The sequence below is a fragment of the Perca fluviatilis genome, chromosome 1 (assembly GCF_010015445.1).
Source record: "Perca fluviatilis chromosome 1, GENO_Pfluv_1.0, whole genome shotgun sequence".
Lineage (NCBI taxonomy): Eukaryota > Metazoa > Chordata > Actinopteri > Perciformes > Percidae > Perca > Perca fluviatilis.
The window spans coordinates 38,732,891-38,748,603 of NC_053112.1; the positions used below are offsets into that span (position 1 = coordinate 38,732,891).

The 15,713-nt window shown below is 43.1% G+C and overlaps 1 protein-coding gene and 2 non-coding genes across 3 annotated transcripts; 2 read left to right on the top strand and 1 right to left on the bottom strand.

The window, feature by feature from the left end:
* Positions 1–2,744: 2,744 nt before the first annotated feature.
* Positions 2,745–2,818, top strand: trnai-aau. The gene has a single exon. It is a non-coding gene; the product is annotated as a tRNA-Ile (tRNA).
* A 688-nt stretch (positions 2,819–3,506) lies between these two features.
* trnaq-cug lies at positions 3,507–3,578 on the top strand. The gene has a single exon. It is a non-coding gene; the product is annotated as a tRNA-Gln (tRNA).
* Positions 3,579–3,802: 224 nt separating this feature from the next.
* On the bottom strand, positions 3,803–15,680 carry exosc9 (exosome component 9). The gene is made up of 12 exons (XM_039816636.1): positions 15,501–15,680; positions 15,117–15,211; positions 13,152–13,271; positions 11,802–11,904; positions 11,571–11,708; positions 10,430–10,512; positions 9,210–9,342; positions 8,194–8,282; positions 7,916–8,062; positions 7,619–7,827; positions 4,476–4,554; positions 3,803–4,373 (listed from the first exon to the last, which is right to left on the bottom strand). Exons 1-12 carry the CDS (start codon positions 15,564–15,566, stop codon positions 4,310–4,312), a joined length of 1,326 nt encoding a protein of 441 aa, XP_039672570.1. The 5' UTR covers positions 15,567–15,680; the 3' UTR covers positions 3,803–4,309.
* Between the last annotated feature and the right edge of the window lie 33 nt (positions 15,681–15,713).

A 15,713-nucleotide genomic window follows, 5' to 3' on the forward strand; every position in this document is an offset into this window, starting at 1 on the left:
GTTTTCATTTGACTTTGCATTTTCTCACAATACTGAAAGAGAGTTTATCTCATTCCCACATGTTGATTCTAATTCTGCTTAACTAACTTGGAGACATCAAGTCTGGAGACGAATGCCTATGGGCTTGGTCTGAAGCGATAAAGGTACAAGGTCACAGTAAACTATCTTTCTCTGCCTATCTGTTCCTCCCTTGCCAGCTGAGATGTACGGGGCATGTGACCTCAGGGTGAATGTGAAAGTGGCTCCATGACGTCTCTTGAGATTTAGCAGTATCTTTATCTTTATGTTACCTGTGAGAAATGCAAAGTCATGTTTAGACCAGAACATGTGTGATTGTCACTCCCTTTTTCTTGTTGTGCATATAAGCTCAGTGTTTCTGTTCACTCATGGAAGAACTTTTTCCACACTGAGCTGATGTGCTTTTTGTGAAACTGTGTTCCTCCTATATTTGCAAATAAATCTTAATAAAATACAAAAACCTAACTTGGTTTTAGTCTTCGACTGTCTTATTTGTTTCACTTTACTAAACTTTCAAAACTTTACTCCTGCTGCAAAAGAAACTTCCACAACAAAGGCGTTTACCCCCTGTGTCAGCAGCAGTGGCAGCGAAAACTGTCCTGTCCTGTTAGTAGTGTCCTGAGGAGTGTCCCGGGACAGTCAGACACTGTCCCAGGGCAGGCAGACACTGTCCTGTGACTCCCATGACTGTCCCAGGGCAGGCAGACACTGTCCTGTGACTCCCATGACTGTCCCAGGACAGGCAGACACTGTCCTGTGACTCCCATGACTGTCCCGGGACAGTCAGACACTGTCCTGTGACTCCCAGACACTGTGTACTGGGTCCCGTACAGACACTGATACGCTTGGAGTTATGCAATAACAACAAATCATGCCAGTAATCTAAATTTGTTCATACATTAGTGTAACATAATCTTTGAAGGGCAGATCATCCTCATTAGCTGGTTTTGTGCTACACTGTGATTTTCAACAGGGCAGATTCATTCTGCAAAACAACCCAGAACGCAGACTATGACTATGTGTAACTACAGTAATCATTGACCCATTGGCTTAGCTGAATACGTAGACTATTTTATCTAAGCTGCAAAGAGACAGTAGCTGATTTAATTACGTGTCAAGCGTTGACCTTTTGTCAGCACACCATATGCTCCTGACACAGATGGATGGGGTTGTAGGCGCCTAAAAAGGCAGCTGAGTTAAGAAATGGGTCAATCTATTTTTAAGACAGGAAGTTTATAGAACTGCAACAAAGATTTAGACAAGACTCCCTGACATACAGCATGTACGTGTTTGTTTGTGATGAGACTAGTGTCGTGAAGATCCCAACACCAATGTTGTTACCAGGGCTGTGACCCCAGGTTCAGAAACAAAAATAGTTCTTACAGAAAATGGGGACTAACCCTCTGATGGAGGCATACTGTATTTAAAGCCCCTAATGATGGCTGTTATACATTTGAGATATACAACAAGATAAACACGTACAACCTTAGACCCAGTTGGTGTTATGCCATAGCCAACTCACAAAAGGAATTTATCCCATTGCCTGACAGTCAAAATGTTCTACTTTATACTTGACACAACTTAATAAAAATCTAACCAAACAAGACTTGTTACTGCAAAGAATGTAGGGAAGACTCTGTTGGAGTTGTTGGAACTGCAACAACAGGATATCGTGGTGCGCTAGCTGTCCGCTATGCGTGTGCAGTGAAGAGAAAAACTCTTATGACTCTGTAAATGGGAAAGAAACAAAGAAAGTAGCTCAGACCGAGTCACACAACAGTATTCCAGCCGAACAGCAAAAACCCAGTTGATGCTCATGCACACTGCAGGTTAAAGGTCTGGCGAGGTTGGTGACTCGAGTCTGTTCAGTGTGTTCCGCGCCGTCTTCCGTCTGAGGGGCTGTCGGCGTCCATTTCGGCCGACCTGACACGTGTAACACGGAAAAGCGCCTACTTTTAAAAGTAGGGGCTTTTCCGTGTTTTTCACCTCTCCTTCCTGTTAAAAGACAGACGGTCCCTCTGTCCAATCAGGAGGGTCCGTCCTCTGCTAGATAGGCCCTATCTTTTCCGGTAGAAGTTAATGCCGTTGTGCTTTATGATTTGTTGAAGTGTTTTCCTATTTGCTGTCGTGTTTTCCTATTTGCCGTTTTGTTTTCCTATTTGCCGATTTGCCGTTGTGTTTTCCTATTTGCCGTTGTGTTTTATGATTTGCCGTTTTGTTTTCCTATTTGCCGTTGTGTTTTATGATTTGTTGAAATGTTTTCCTATTTGCCGTTGTGTTTTATGATTTGCTGTTGCGTTTTTCTTCAGGGCCACCGTACCATAGAGCCTCAGTTTAGATTGTCAGTTCCATGAGCAAGCAGCATCAAACTGTAGCAGAGAAAACAGAGTCTGAAAAACTCCAACATGGATGCCCCGTGCATCAACAGTTGTGAAAGCTGTAGTAACATACATATGTCCCTGCCTGACAGTTTGAGCTTCCCTTAACCACATTAACAGAAGGAGTAAGACATTCATCAAACAATATAATTATACATAAGTTATTATTGAAAATATCAACAACACAAAACACAAACCAGTCAAAATGTTGAGGGATCACAAATCTGGATCAACGCTAATGTAATACTTCATGTTAGCCATGTAGTAAGAGAGTGCATGTGCACAAGCTGTCACAAGACATAGCATAGTATTGCTCTCATTATATATTACATGCTAGAAAAGTGGCATGGCCGGTTAGCTCAGTTGGTTAGAGCGTGGTGCTAATAACGCCAAGGTCGCGGGTTCGATCCCCGTACTGGCCATTTACGGTTTTGTTTGGTGTAATATACTAGTCTCGATAATTTGGATTAACGTCAGTTCATTTCCAGGATAATCGTGAAACGTCCAGCGCCTTCGCTGTCTTCTTAAATTCCGTCCGCTATGAGCAACAGAAACAAACTTTCAACTAGACGCTGACCACGGCAGGTTTTGAAGAAATTTGGATAGTGCAACAAGACAGACTTGCTTTGTTAATTCAGGGAATAATTGTAAAGATTTCAAGTAAAGTAAATATATTATATATTGGACCTTTTTTAAAAGAATGTTTTACGGCATTTACTATCTAACTGGGACGTTTTGGGACCTAGTGTGGCAGGATTTCTGTAGCCGAAATATCGTTACACAGGGCGACACGCAGGTAAGGGTTATGCGACTGTAAATATTAATAATGAACTCATACACAGTCTATGGTTATGTGAGACTATTGTACTAGTTCAATAATGCCAATACCTACTGATAGTCAGCGTTTTCTCTTCATTTCATTACTAATCAGTATAGGCCCTATGTGTACTAGCTAACCTTAGCTGAAAATATCTTTGTCAAGAACACAATTATATCTATAGTAATTTTCAGTATTGACACGTGCATTTAAAATCAGACTACTTGTCGTTTGATCATTCAGTTGTACTGTACAGTACATTAATTGCAATACTAATAGCAGTTTTCAGCGGAGGTTCCATGGTGTAATGGTTAGCACTCTGGACTCTGAATCCAGCGATCCGAGTTCAAATCTCGGTGGAACCTGTCTTTTTAATGACCCTTTTACGTGAAAACTCAAACTGCACGTTTAATCTGCATTTACGAGTTTTATTGAATACCATGGAATGAATATATATTAAATAAATATATATTTTCACACATTATGGATAAATATTTCCCATTACTTGTTCTTTCTTTCTTTCTTTCTTTCTTTCTTTCCCCATAAACACTATATACAGAGAAAAATATATATCAGCATACTTACAGTATTTTCAGTTAAATGTGCGATTGTTTTTATTAACCAGAACACATATTTATACATTTTCCTTTTTTATTTCGATTCACAAACTGCACCAGAGATCACATTTTTCCTTAGAAAATACACCACTTTGCAAGCATAACTGAAATGTTCAAGTCTGCTAAATATTTAACGCTGGTTAAAATACTTCCTTGAAACATACCTATCTACCTGTCAAATCTTTTGAACCTTTTCATTGTTAAAAAACAAATTCTGTAAAAAAAAAAAATTTAAAAAAAGTCTGTACATTTCTTACTATTTCTACATCATCCACATCCAAATGGCTACAAACAAGAAGCAGACTTGACGTTCTCAGAGTAAGAATCCAACACTTTGAAGTGTAGTAAACCAAATTCTCAGCTAGGTAGGAATCATTTTAGCCAGGAGAGGAGTCTTTATTGTGAAGAGGAGCTGCCGTGTCTGGCACTGCTGTAGATATGCACATCTCGTACTGCAGCAGCTCAAGTGGACCCTTCCTTCATTTTTTTTGTTTTTTCTTTGATGTTGCTGCCCCCCTCTGGTAGGAACTGGATCCTGTGTTTCTGAGAACAAGGGAAGAAAAAAGGATGTTAATTTAAAAACGCTTTGTGCAAAGGGTGCATCCCTCCTCAGTTGCTAACTGAAAAGACGACTAGTGCACCTACGTGGGAGCGTTGTCTGGTTTCTCCGGATGAAGTATGACCACTTCCTCCTCTTCGCTGTCAGATATCTCAACCACGTCTCCTGTGAATCAAAACACATTTCCATTTTTTTTCCTAAATAAAACATACTCACAGAATAATTAGTTATTACTAGTTCTGTCAAACGATTCAAATATTTAATCGCGATTGATCACATTAATGTCATAATTAACTCGCAATTAATCGCACATTTTGATCTATTTTAAATGTCCCTTGATTTCTTTTTGTCCCATTTTTTTTTTCCTCTCATTTTAATGCTCTTATCAACATGGAAAAGTGGATCGGCTTGCTTTGTGCTTTTGTCGCCTGGCTTTGACGAGGGGGTGGAGAATTGGCATCAGCTGTGTGCGCTTGTGTGCTTGGCCATCAGCTGTGTGCTTGGCCATCCATCAGCGGTGCGCTTGGCCATCAGCTGTGTGCTTGGCCATCCATTGTCTGTGTGCTTGGCCATCAGCTGTGTGCTTGGCCATCAGCTGTGTGCGCTTGGCCATCAGCTGTGTGCGCTTGGCCATCAGCTGTGTGCGCTTGGCCATCAGCTGTGTGCTTGGCCATCCATTGTCTGTGTGCTTGGCCATCAGCTGTGTGCGCTTGGCCATCAGCTGTGTGCGCTGGGCCATCAGCTGTGTGCGATTGGCCATCAGCTGTGTGCGCTGGGCCATCAGCTGTGTGCGCTTTGCCATCAGCTGTGTGCGCTGGGCCATCAGCTATTTGTTTGGCCATCAGCTGTGTGTTTGGCCATCAGCTGTGTGTTTGGCCATCAGCTGTGTGTTTGGCCATCAGCTATGTGTTTGGCCATCAGCTGTGTGTTTGGCCATCAGCTGTGTGTTTGGCACATCAGCTGTGTGCGTTGGCCATCAGCTGCGCTTGGCCATCAGCTGTGGCGCTTGGCCATCAGCTGTGCGCGCCAATATCAGCTGTGCGCGAACATCAGCTGCGCCTATCAGCTGTGTGCGCTTGGCCATCAGCTGTGTGCTTGGGCCATCAGCTATTTGTTTGGCCATCAGCTGTGTGTTTGGCCATCAGCTATGTGTTTGGCCATCAGCTGTGTGTTTGGCCATCAGCTATGTGTTTGGCCATCAGCTATGTGTTTGGCCATTAGCTGTGTGTTTGGCCATCAGCTGTGTGTTTGGCCATCAGCTGTGTGCTGGGCCATCAGCTGTGTGTTTGGCCATCAGCTATGTGTTTGGCCATCAGCTGTGTGTTTGGCCATCAGCTATGTGTTTGGCCATCAGCTGTGTGTTTGGCCATCAGCTGTGTGCTGGGCCATCAGCTGTGCGCGCCAATATCAGCTGTGTGCGCTAACATCAGCTGTGGCGCTGGGCCATCAGCTGTATGTTGCGCTTTGCCATCAGCTGTGCGCGCTGGGCCATCAGCTATTTGTTTGGCCATCAGCTGTGCCGTAGCACATATGCTGGGCCATCAGCTGTGTGTTTGGCCATCAGCTATGTGTTTGGCCATCAGCTGTGTGTTTGGCCATCAGCTATGTGTTTGGCCATCAGCTGTGTGTTTGGCCATCAGCTGTGTGCTGGGCCATCAGCTGTGTGCGCTTGGCCATCAGCTGTGTGTTTTGCCATCAGCTGTGTGCGCTGGGCCATCAGCTGTGTGCGACACATCAGCTGTGTGCGACAATATCAGCTGTGCGCCATATCAGCTGTGCGCGGCCCATCAGCTGTGTGCGCCAGCCATCAGCTATTTGTTTGGCCATCAGCTGTGTGTTTGGCCATCAGCTGTGTGTTTGGCCATCAGCTGTGTGTTTGGCCATCAGCTATGTGTTTGGCCATCAGCTGTGTGTTTGGCCATCAGCTGTGTGTTTGGCCATCAGCTGTGTGCTGGGCCATCAGCTGTGTGTTTGGCCATCAGCTATGTGTTTGGCCATCAGCTGTGTGTTTGGCCATCAGCTATGTGTTTGGCCATCAGCTGTGTGTTTGGCCATCAGCTGTGTGCTGGGCCATCAGCTGTGTGCGCTTGGCCATCAGCTGTGTGCGCTTGGCCATCAGCTGTGTGCGCTGGGCCATCAGCTGTGTGCGATTGGCCATCAGCTGTGTGCGCTGGGCCATCAGCTGTGTGCGCTGGGCCATCAGCTGTGTGCGCTGGGCCATCAGCTATTTGTTTGGCCATCAGCTGTGTGTTTGGCCATCAGCTATGTGTTTGGCCATCAGCTGTGTGTTTGGCCATCAGCTATGTGTTTGGCCATTAGCTGTGTGTTTGGCCATCAGCTGTGTGTTTGGCCATCAGCTGTGTGCTGGGCCATCAGCTGTGTGTTTGGCCATCAGCTATGTGTTTGGCCATCAGCTGTGTGCTGGGCCATCAGCTGTGTGCTGGGCCATCAAGTGGTATTTCAGACTGGACGTGCTGTGATGATAGCTCAGTTCACAACGACAAAACACACACAGATCACTCTGGTCTTGTCAATGGAACCATTTGGCAACTTTTTAAAAGTAAACTTACCATTCAGAATCTTATTGGCATCCACATTTCGGCTTTGTCTCACACCACTAAAAAACCAATTTAAACGGCGTTTGTTGTTGTGTTTCCGGTCTAGCTAGATCCGGTGTGGTGTTGTAGTTTTTATAATGTTACTAGTTGTTGGAACAGCATGTGAAAAAAAATATAAAGTTTGTATTTTAGGCCAAAAAGATTAAAAAAATTGATGCCGTTAAAATGGGTTTGCGTTAACGCCGTTAATAACGCGTTTAGCTGACATCACTAGTTATTACCTAAAGTTTGGGCCTGTCAGCGTGCTGTTTTGATATCGATATATGAGACTAGATATCGTCTTAGATTTTCGATCTTGTGATATGGCAGAAGTGTCGTCTTTTCCTGGTTTTAAAGGCTACATTACAGTAGAGTGATGTCATTTTCTAAACTTACTAGCCGTTTTATTATTTGCCTTTATCCACTTAGTCATTATATTTACATTATTGATGATTTATTTATCTGAAATGTCATTGTGAAAATATTTTGTGATGCACCAATAGTCAGCACAATATCGACATTGAAGTATTTGGTCAAGAATATCATGATATTTGATTTTCTCCATATCGCCCTGCCCTATCCTACTTTTAAAACTTTTACTTGACATAAAGATTTAAAAGAAAATTAATAACCTCCTCTGCTCTCCTCCTTTTCATGCTGTTCTTCCATCTTTGTTTCCTCCTGTTCTTCACCACTGTTGTCATTTTCCTCCTCTTCATCATCATCATCCTCCTCCTCCTCCTCCTCCTCCTCCTCCTCCTCCTCCTCCAGTCCCCAGGTGTTATGCAGCCCCTGCCCTACCTGGCCCACACCTGGGACAGGCACCAGTGGAGAAGGCACCCTGGTATGTATGGTTAAGGAGCCACAGAGGATATAATAGGGCAAAGTGACAGTAGATACTGCTGTTATTCAGGCTCTGTAAAGGATACGTCTGAGGTGGGGACTCGGCTTTCTGGACGATGTCATTGGCTCTGTCGGTCACGTCTGTCATCTCCACTGGAGTCTCGTCCATTTTCAGTGCTGTGATTCGCTCCTGTGGCATGGACTCCGCAAAACCACACTTGCCACCCGCCTTCCTGGATGAACGGAAAAATACAGTTCTTTTGTACATCTTCTGACAAACACCAGGAGTTCAAACAGCCGTCGATATGTCCACCTCCACCGTTTAATACTGAAGTGTGTGTGGTAACGTGATGTCACTGCTCACCTTGCTTTCTTATCGTTCTCCAGGGCTTTGCTGATGAGCTCCGTGATCTCAGAAACTTTGACGCTGGCTATTTTACTGCATCTCATAACCTTTGACACAACACACAAAAAATAAATTGGTCTTAAACTTGGCATGAACATTTCACAGGTTTTTCAACATTAATATGAGTTCCCCTAGCCTGCCTATGGTCCCCCAGTGGCTAGAAATGGTGATAGGTGTAAACCGAGCCCTGGGTATCCTGCTCTGCCTTTGAGAAAATGAAAGCTCAGATGGGCCGATCTGGAATCTTCTCCTTATGAGGTCATAAGGAGCAAGGTTACCTCCCCTTTCTCTGCTTTGCCCGCCCAGAGAATTTGGCCCACCCATGAGAGAGAGACATCATGGCTTTCAAACGAGCAAAGTGGCAGTTGGTCAAGGCCACACCCCCACCCTCCACCTTGCCCCTCCCGCTCTCCTCCTCAAGTATTAGGGGACCACTAAGGTCTATATAAAAGAGACTTCAGATACAGTATTAGGGGACCTCTAAGGTCTATATAAAAGAGACTTCAGATACAGTATTAGGGGACCTCTAAGGTCTATATAAAAAGAGACTTCAGATATAGTATTAGGGGACCACTAAGGTCTATATAAAAGAGACTTCAGATACAGTATTAGGGGACCACTAAGGTCTATATAAAAAGAGACTTCAGATACAGTATTAGGGGACCACTAAGGTCTATATATAAAAGAGACTTCAGATATAGTATTAGGGGACCACTAAGGTCTATATAAAAAGAGACTTCAGATACAGTATTAGGGGACCTCTAAGGTCTATATAAAAAGAGACTTCAGATACAGTATTAGGGGACCACTAAGGTCTATATAAAAAGAGACTTCAGATATAGTATTAGGGGACCTCTAAGGCCTATATAAAAGGATCCAAAGAGCACCATGTCATGGGACCTTTAAGAGAATTGACCTTTATGGCTGCAAAAAAACTAAAACAAACAGTGCAGTATTATGTAGACTCTACTCACCTGCTCTTTAAGCAACATGATGCCCCCGCTGGACTGGATGGAGCAGATTTCTCTGTGTTTGTTCATGGCGATCATCAGCAAGCCGTCCATCACCCGCTCCTCCCGTTCACAGGGGTCCACCAGCAGATAGGTTCTGCAGAAGAAAGCTCGGCGTGAGGAACGATGATGTTCATCCAATAACTGGTGAGCTTGCATTGTTCTACTAGATACTTGTATTAAAATAATGAATCCACTTTTTTTGTTTTATACACTCACTTGCCAGTTGACCTGGTACACCTACCTAAAACTAATGCAGCAGTCCTGCAGTATATCCTTCCCTCGTCAAGTTTCTGTCTAGCGTTTGTTGAAACTGTTTTAAGCCAGAGACACACAGAGCCGATAATCGGCCGTCTGACAGTCTGGCGAGGTCGGTGACTCGAGTCTGTTCGGTGTGTTCCGTGCTGTCGTCCGTCCGAGGGGCCGTCGGCCTTCACTTTGGCCGATTTGACATGTATAATCGGCGGGGCGGGCACTGCCGGCAGTCTGACTCAAATGACCCATCTGATTGGTAGAGTGCTAACCCGGAAACGAGGAGCGGAATGAGCGGGACCAGAGTCTCTCAAAATCTGACGAAAATCTTTTAAACTGACCTTTGTTGATCTGAAATGAAGACAGATTCAGCAACTGCACGGCCTATTTCTCTCTTCAAATGTTTTCAGAAACATGTTTCGGTGAACTATTTTAGTCCAATATGAGATCGGATTCTGAACGAGCTGCCATGACAGTCTGGCTTTGAATTTCCGGAGAAACCAGACCCACGTGACGCGGTCGTCCAATCAGCTGCCGGTTTTCATTTTTTGGGGCGACAATACAGATTAGCGCCGCCTGCTGTTATGGAGGCATATTACATCTCGTCTCTTCGGTGTGTTCTGAGGAACTTTTTGGACCGACTCGGGGAGACTGATCAGTCCGACTGGCTTTTCTGCCGACGGTCGGCCGTCTGGTCTGCAGCTTTAGAGAGGCGTCGACTCAACTGTATGACTATGCTGCTGAATTGGATTGTGTTATACTGACGGGTGTTTCTTTTATTATGCCCATCTCATTTATATCAATGAGGGTAGGCTGAATCCATCCTCCTAAATGACCACACAGTTGAATTAACAAGAGCGACCCTCAAATAAAACTCTGAACATTTTGGTACTTTGCACAGAAAAAGAATTGGGTGTGGTGTGGTGCCTTACCCTTGTTGGAAGAAGGAGAAGCTGACGCTGATGGGCATGTGGTAGATACTCAGAGGAATAGGGTCTCTCTCCTCTGGACTGTACTAAGAGAGCACAGGAATAAATACAAACATTACAACCAACACACAGTATGAAAACACACAAAATAAAAATAAAATCGTTTTTATTTTGATAAAACGTGTTGACCGTGAAACACAACAGTATTAATTTGGGATGTAACAACGCATTCAACTCATGATTCGAGGCGCAATTTTTAAGTTCACGTTGTAGTTCTCACACAATATATATATATATATATATATATTTTTTTTTTTAACAGAATGAGCTGCAGACAATATTCCTTTATTTATATACAGACTCGAGTCACCAACCACATAGATGTGTCATCTTATAAAAAGTGCAGTTTAAATTATATTTTATCTGAAATAACAAAAATGAATAATTAGATTTTTTTTAAACAAATCCCTCATCAAAATAAAAACATTGCTTCAAATAAATAAACCAAGCACATGTTTTAACGTCGGAAGTAGGGCTGGGCAATATATCGATATTGTATCAATATCGTGATTTGAGACCAGATATCGTCTTAGATTTTGGATATCGTAATATCGTGATATGACAGAAGTGTTGTCTTTTCCTGGTTTTAAAGGCTGCATTACAGTGAAGTGATGTCATTTTCTGAACCTACCAGACTGTTCTAACTGTTCTATTATTTGCCTTTTCCCCACTTAGACATTATGTCCACATTACTGATGATTATCTAAAATCTAAGTGTGAAGATATTTTGTTAGAGCACCAATTGTCAACCCTAGAATATCGCCGCATAATATTGATATCGAGGTATTTGGTCAAGAATATCGTGATATCTGATTTTCTCCATATCACCCAGCCCTAGTCGGAAGTGAAATATTTTTTTATTTTTTATTATCTCAACCGGTTGAAACCTTTACACATTGATTTTTAACCGTTTCACGACGCATCGTTACGTCCCTAGTATTCGTGATGAACCGGTGGTCACCTGAAGTAAAACAGGAAAGTTCCCACATCATCAAAGACCTCCAAATAACCCAGCAGTCTGGTGTTTGGAGCGTCAGGCTGAGTGAAGCAGAGACACCAGCTGCTGGCTTTGCTGCCGACTCACCACTGTGACGTCGTCTCCCTGGATGCCGACATCAGGACGCCTGAAGTGGCACAGAGCGGTGATGGCAGCAATGCTTGCAGCGTCCATCAGGTTCCCATCGTGATTCAACATGTGGACATCCACTCGGATCTGCCACACCTGAACACACAAACCCACGTCATCACCGAGCCTACACTGGGTATGGTTAGTTTCTCTTTTTTCCCCATTTTCTTTTACGCTTGTGTATTTTACCTTTTCTCCAGACACCACACACAGGGACTCGGTATCAAGGCACTTGGAGTTCCTCAAGCATCTCTCCAGCTGTCTGTTTAGCTTCACGGACAACTCGGATTGTCTGGAGAGAGAGCGAGAAAAGCCCACAGATGATTTACACTCTCTGCACAAACAGCTGGACTAAATGAACCATGCTTCAGACAGTCCTTTGTCATACCTGCCCAGGGACTACAGGTGGAAATTAGCAATTGTTGCTATAACCTGGCCCAAGACATATTCTCTTGTTTAACAAGTTTAATGTTTATTTGTGCATTGTCCCTGTTTCAAATAAATCAATTTCCATTCCATTCCTAGTCTAATATGTCTTTTTTTGTAGATAATATTTGGGGGCTTTTCCACCTTTAAATTTGACAGGACAGCTAGGTGAGAAAAGGGAGAGAGAGGGGGAAGACATGTAGGAAATCGTCACAGGTCGGATTTGTACCCTGGACCTCTGCGTTGAGGCATAAACCTTGATGTATATGTGCGCCTGCTCTACCTACTGAGCCAACCCGGCCATCTAGTCCAATATGTCTTTAACTCAATCAAAGAAGCTCAAATTGTATCACGTGACAAGAAATGTAGCGTGTAACATGTAATCTGTCCGATGCATTAGTAAAAAAAATGCACACAAACATAGTCTCGCATTAATCCACACAGCATTCCAGGAAGGGGGGAAAAATGTGCTCTGGTTTATTGGCATTTCTTTAAACCAATCACAATCGTCATGGGCGGCGCTAGGCGCCGGACGGAGCCACGGTGCCGCTGCAAAATAGCCTCGGGAAGGAACTTGTTTTGGTGGAACGTGTCTACGTTCAAAGGTTGTTTTAGTCGTGCAACAGAAAACTCAGATTGGACAGATAGTCTAGCTAATTGTCTGGATTTACCCTGAATATTTTCAAATACGCTGCACTTTCGCCGCATAAATTGCCGATTTCCACGCAAAATATGCGGGGCTTGCATGATTTCATAATCCGCGCATTTTCGTTGCAAAAACGTTAACATATATCTTAGCAGAAAGTTGAAAAATGTTGTGTTTACTTCACACAAGAGCAGCCATTTTCCCCTGTTGCCATGGGAACGTTATGAAGTGACGTAATTACGCCACGTGAACATCATCGAAAAGCAGGTGTTGGGGGAATCACTTTTTTTTCTCTTTTTCATCAAACCGCAGTTTTTGCAAGTTCCCGCAATTTCATCACATGAAATTGCATAAATATCCCGCATATTCCATCGCATTTTTTTAAGAAAACGTGCCGCATAAACAAATAAACTCCTGGACTGTATAGACTAATACAAACATAATCTCCTTTGTTTGTTTTCTCTCACCTGCCTGCTTCAAACGCTGGCGAGGCCATGGGTGACAGCTCGATGTTGAAGAACATGATTCCTTCGTTTGGTCGATTCTCTTTAGGAGTCACCAGTTCCCCTGACACCTGGGCCATGACCCTGTGGAGTGCAGCACACTGGTATTCCATTATCACAAAAAATATAACTTCACGAATAAAATAAAACATCCATATGAATTTGGGTGCCTAGTGTGGGCAGTGCACACTTTGACTCTGAACAACCATCAGTGCCTTGAAGACACATTGTTCATACCATTAAACTTTAGTTTAAAAGTGTATCATAATTTTTTTCCCCAAGATACCAGATTTGTCATGCGAACTTCTAAGGTAAATGTTTATCAAGTGATATAATCTCTAATCTCATCTGATATAATGGCGCAAAGAAGGGAAAAAAAACATTTTACAGTAGATCTGAATGTGTAGCTACAGAAAATACACTATATGAAGCTGTCAAACTGTACAACTGTGTAGGGGAAAAAGCAAAATGTAGGTGAAGATTTATGAGGAAGTTTAAAGGCCCCAATACATCGCTTTTATATAGACCTTAGTGGTCCTTAATACTGTATCTGAAGTCTCTTTTATATAGACCTTAGTGGTCCCCTAATACTGTATCTGAAGTCTCTTTTATATAGACCTTAGTGGTCCCCTAATACTGTATCTGAAGTATCTTTTATATAGACCTTAGTGGTCCTCTAATACTGTATCTGAAGTCCTTTTATATAGGCCTTAGTGGTCCCCTAATACTGTATCTGAAAGCTCTTTTACATAGGCCTTAGTGGTCCCCTAATACTGCATCTGAAATCTCTTTTATATAGACCTTAGTGGTCCCCTAATACTGTATCTGAAGTCTCTTTTATATAGGCCTTAGTGGTCCCCTAATACTGTATCTGAAAGCTCTTTTATATAGGTCTTAGTGGTCCCCTAATACTGCATCTGAAATCTCTTTTATATAGACCTTAGTGGTCCCCTAATACTGTATCTGAAGTCTCTTTTATATAGGTCTTAGTGGTCCCCTAATACTGTATCTGAAGTCTCTTTTATATAGACCTTAGTGGTCCCCTAATACTGTATCTGAAGTATCTTTTATATAGACCTTAGTGGTCCTCTAATACTGTATCTGAAGTCTCTTTTATATAGGCCTTAGTGGTCCCCTAATACTGTATCTGAAAGCTCTTTTACATAGGCCTTAGTGGTCCCCTTAATACTGTATCTGAAGTCTCTTTTATATAGCCTTAGTGGTCCCCTAATACTGTATCTGAAGGCTCTTTTACATAGGCCTTAGTGGTCCTAATACTGCATCTGAAATCTTTATATAGACCTTAGTGGTCCCCTAATACTGTATCTGAAAGCTCTTTTATATAGGTCTTAGTGGTCCCCTAATACTGCATCTGAAATCTCTTTTATATAGGCCTTAGTGGTCCCCTAATACTGTATCTGAAGTCTCTTTTATATAGGTCTTAGTGGTCCCCTAATACTGTATCTGAAGTCTCTTTTATATAGACCTTAGTGGTCCCCTAATACTGTATCTGAAGTCTCTTTTATATAGGTCTTAGGTCTAAGGTGGAGGGGGGGGGGGCCTTGACCAACTGCCACTTTGCTCGTTTGAAAGCCATGATGTCTCTCTCTCTCTCATGGGTGGGCCAAATTCTCTGGGCGGACAAAGCAGAGAAAGGGGAGGTAACCTTGCTCCTTATGACCTCATAAGGAGAAGATTCGTGATCGGCCCATCTGAGCTTTCATTTTCTCAAAGGCAGAGCAGGATACCCAGTGCTCGGTTTACACCTATCAGCATTTCTAGCCACTGGGGGACCATAGGCAGGCTGGGGAACTCAGATTAATGTTGAATAACCTCAAAGTGAAATTTTCATGCCATGGGACCTTTAAACATTAACGGGGTGACTGGGTAGAAAAAGCAAAACACTTTACACATATCTGGCTTTAGCACCTGGTTTTTCCCAGATCCACAAAGCAGCATCCAAAGTCCGTCCCAAATGTGATCTTCATCTTCCTGTAGTCGTATGTCTGTCGTCCATCCAGGCGCTGCAGTGAGAGGACAGGGCTTTATGGGATATATTGGGCATGGACAATCATTCCCCTAAAGCAGAACTCATGAACCAAAACCCACTGAAACATGTTTTTTTTAATTTCCAATTACTGAAGTCTGACTTAGTGAACTGCAGTGGTTGGTATACAAGTAACGTCACATATGATCGTTATGCAATTCATTACAGAGAACGATTCTTTATTCTGCATCTGTGGAACGTCAATTTTGGCGTCAGTTTGACTTGTCAGTGCATCAACTTGACACAATGTTTAGAAACCAGCTCACCTTTTTCTCTTCGATGGCTTTGAGCAGGAAATCCCTCTCACAGTTAGACAGCGGCGTGTCCTTCATTTTGCGGGTTTGTAAGTGACTGCAGTTAGACTTCAATAATTTAGTTCACAATTGTAAAGTTACTGCCTCTACCCCGGCAAGCATGCGGCCACCATCAACATTTTCTCAACTCTAACCCGGAAGTGCATACCACATGCCATAGTAAAG

What these genes read in the sequence shown, in the direction of transcription:
- exosc9 (XM_039816636.1), bottom strand. Translation starts at nt 15,566, where the DNA reads ATGAAGGACACGCCGCTGTCTAACTGTGAGAGGGATTTCCTGCTCAAA. An exon ending in TTCTCCTTCTTCCAACAAGG is followed by an intron (nt 9,343 to 10,429) that starts GTAAGGCACCAC and finishes TTTCTTCTGCAG; the next exon opens with AACCTATCTGCTGGTGGACC. An exon ending in TCATGTTGCTTAAAGAGCAG is followed by an intron (nt 8,283 to 9,209) that starts GTGAGTAGAGTC and finishes GTTGTGTCAAAG; the next exon opens with GTTATGAGATGCAGTAAAAT.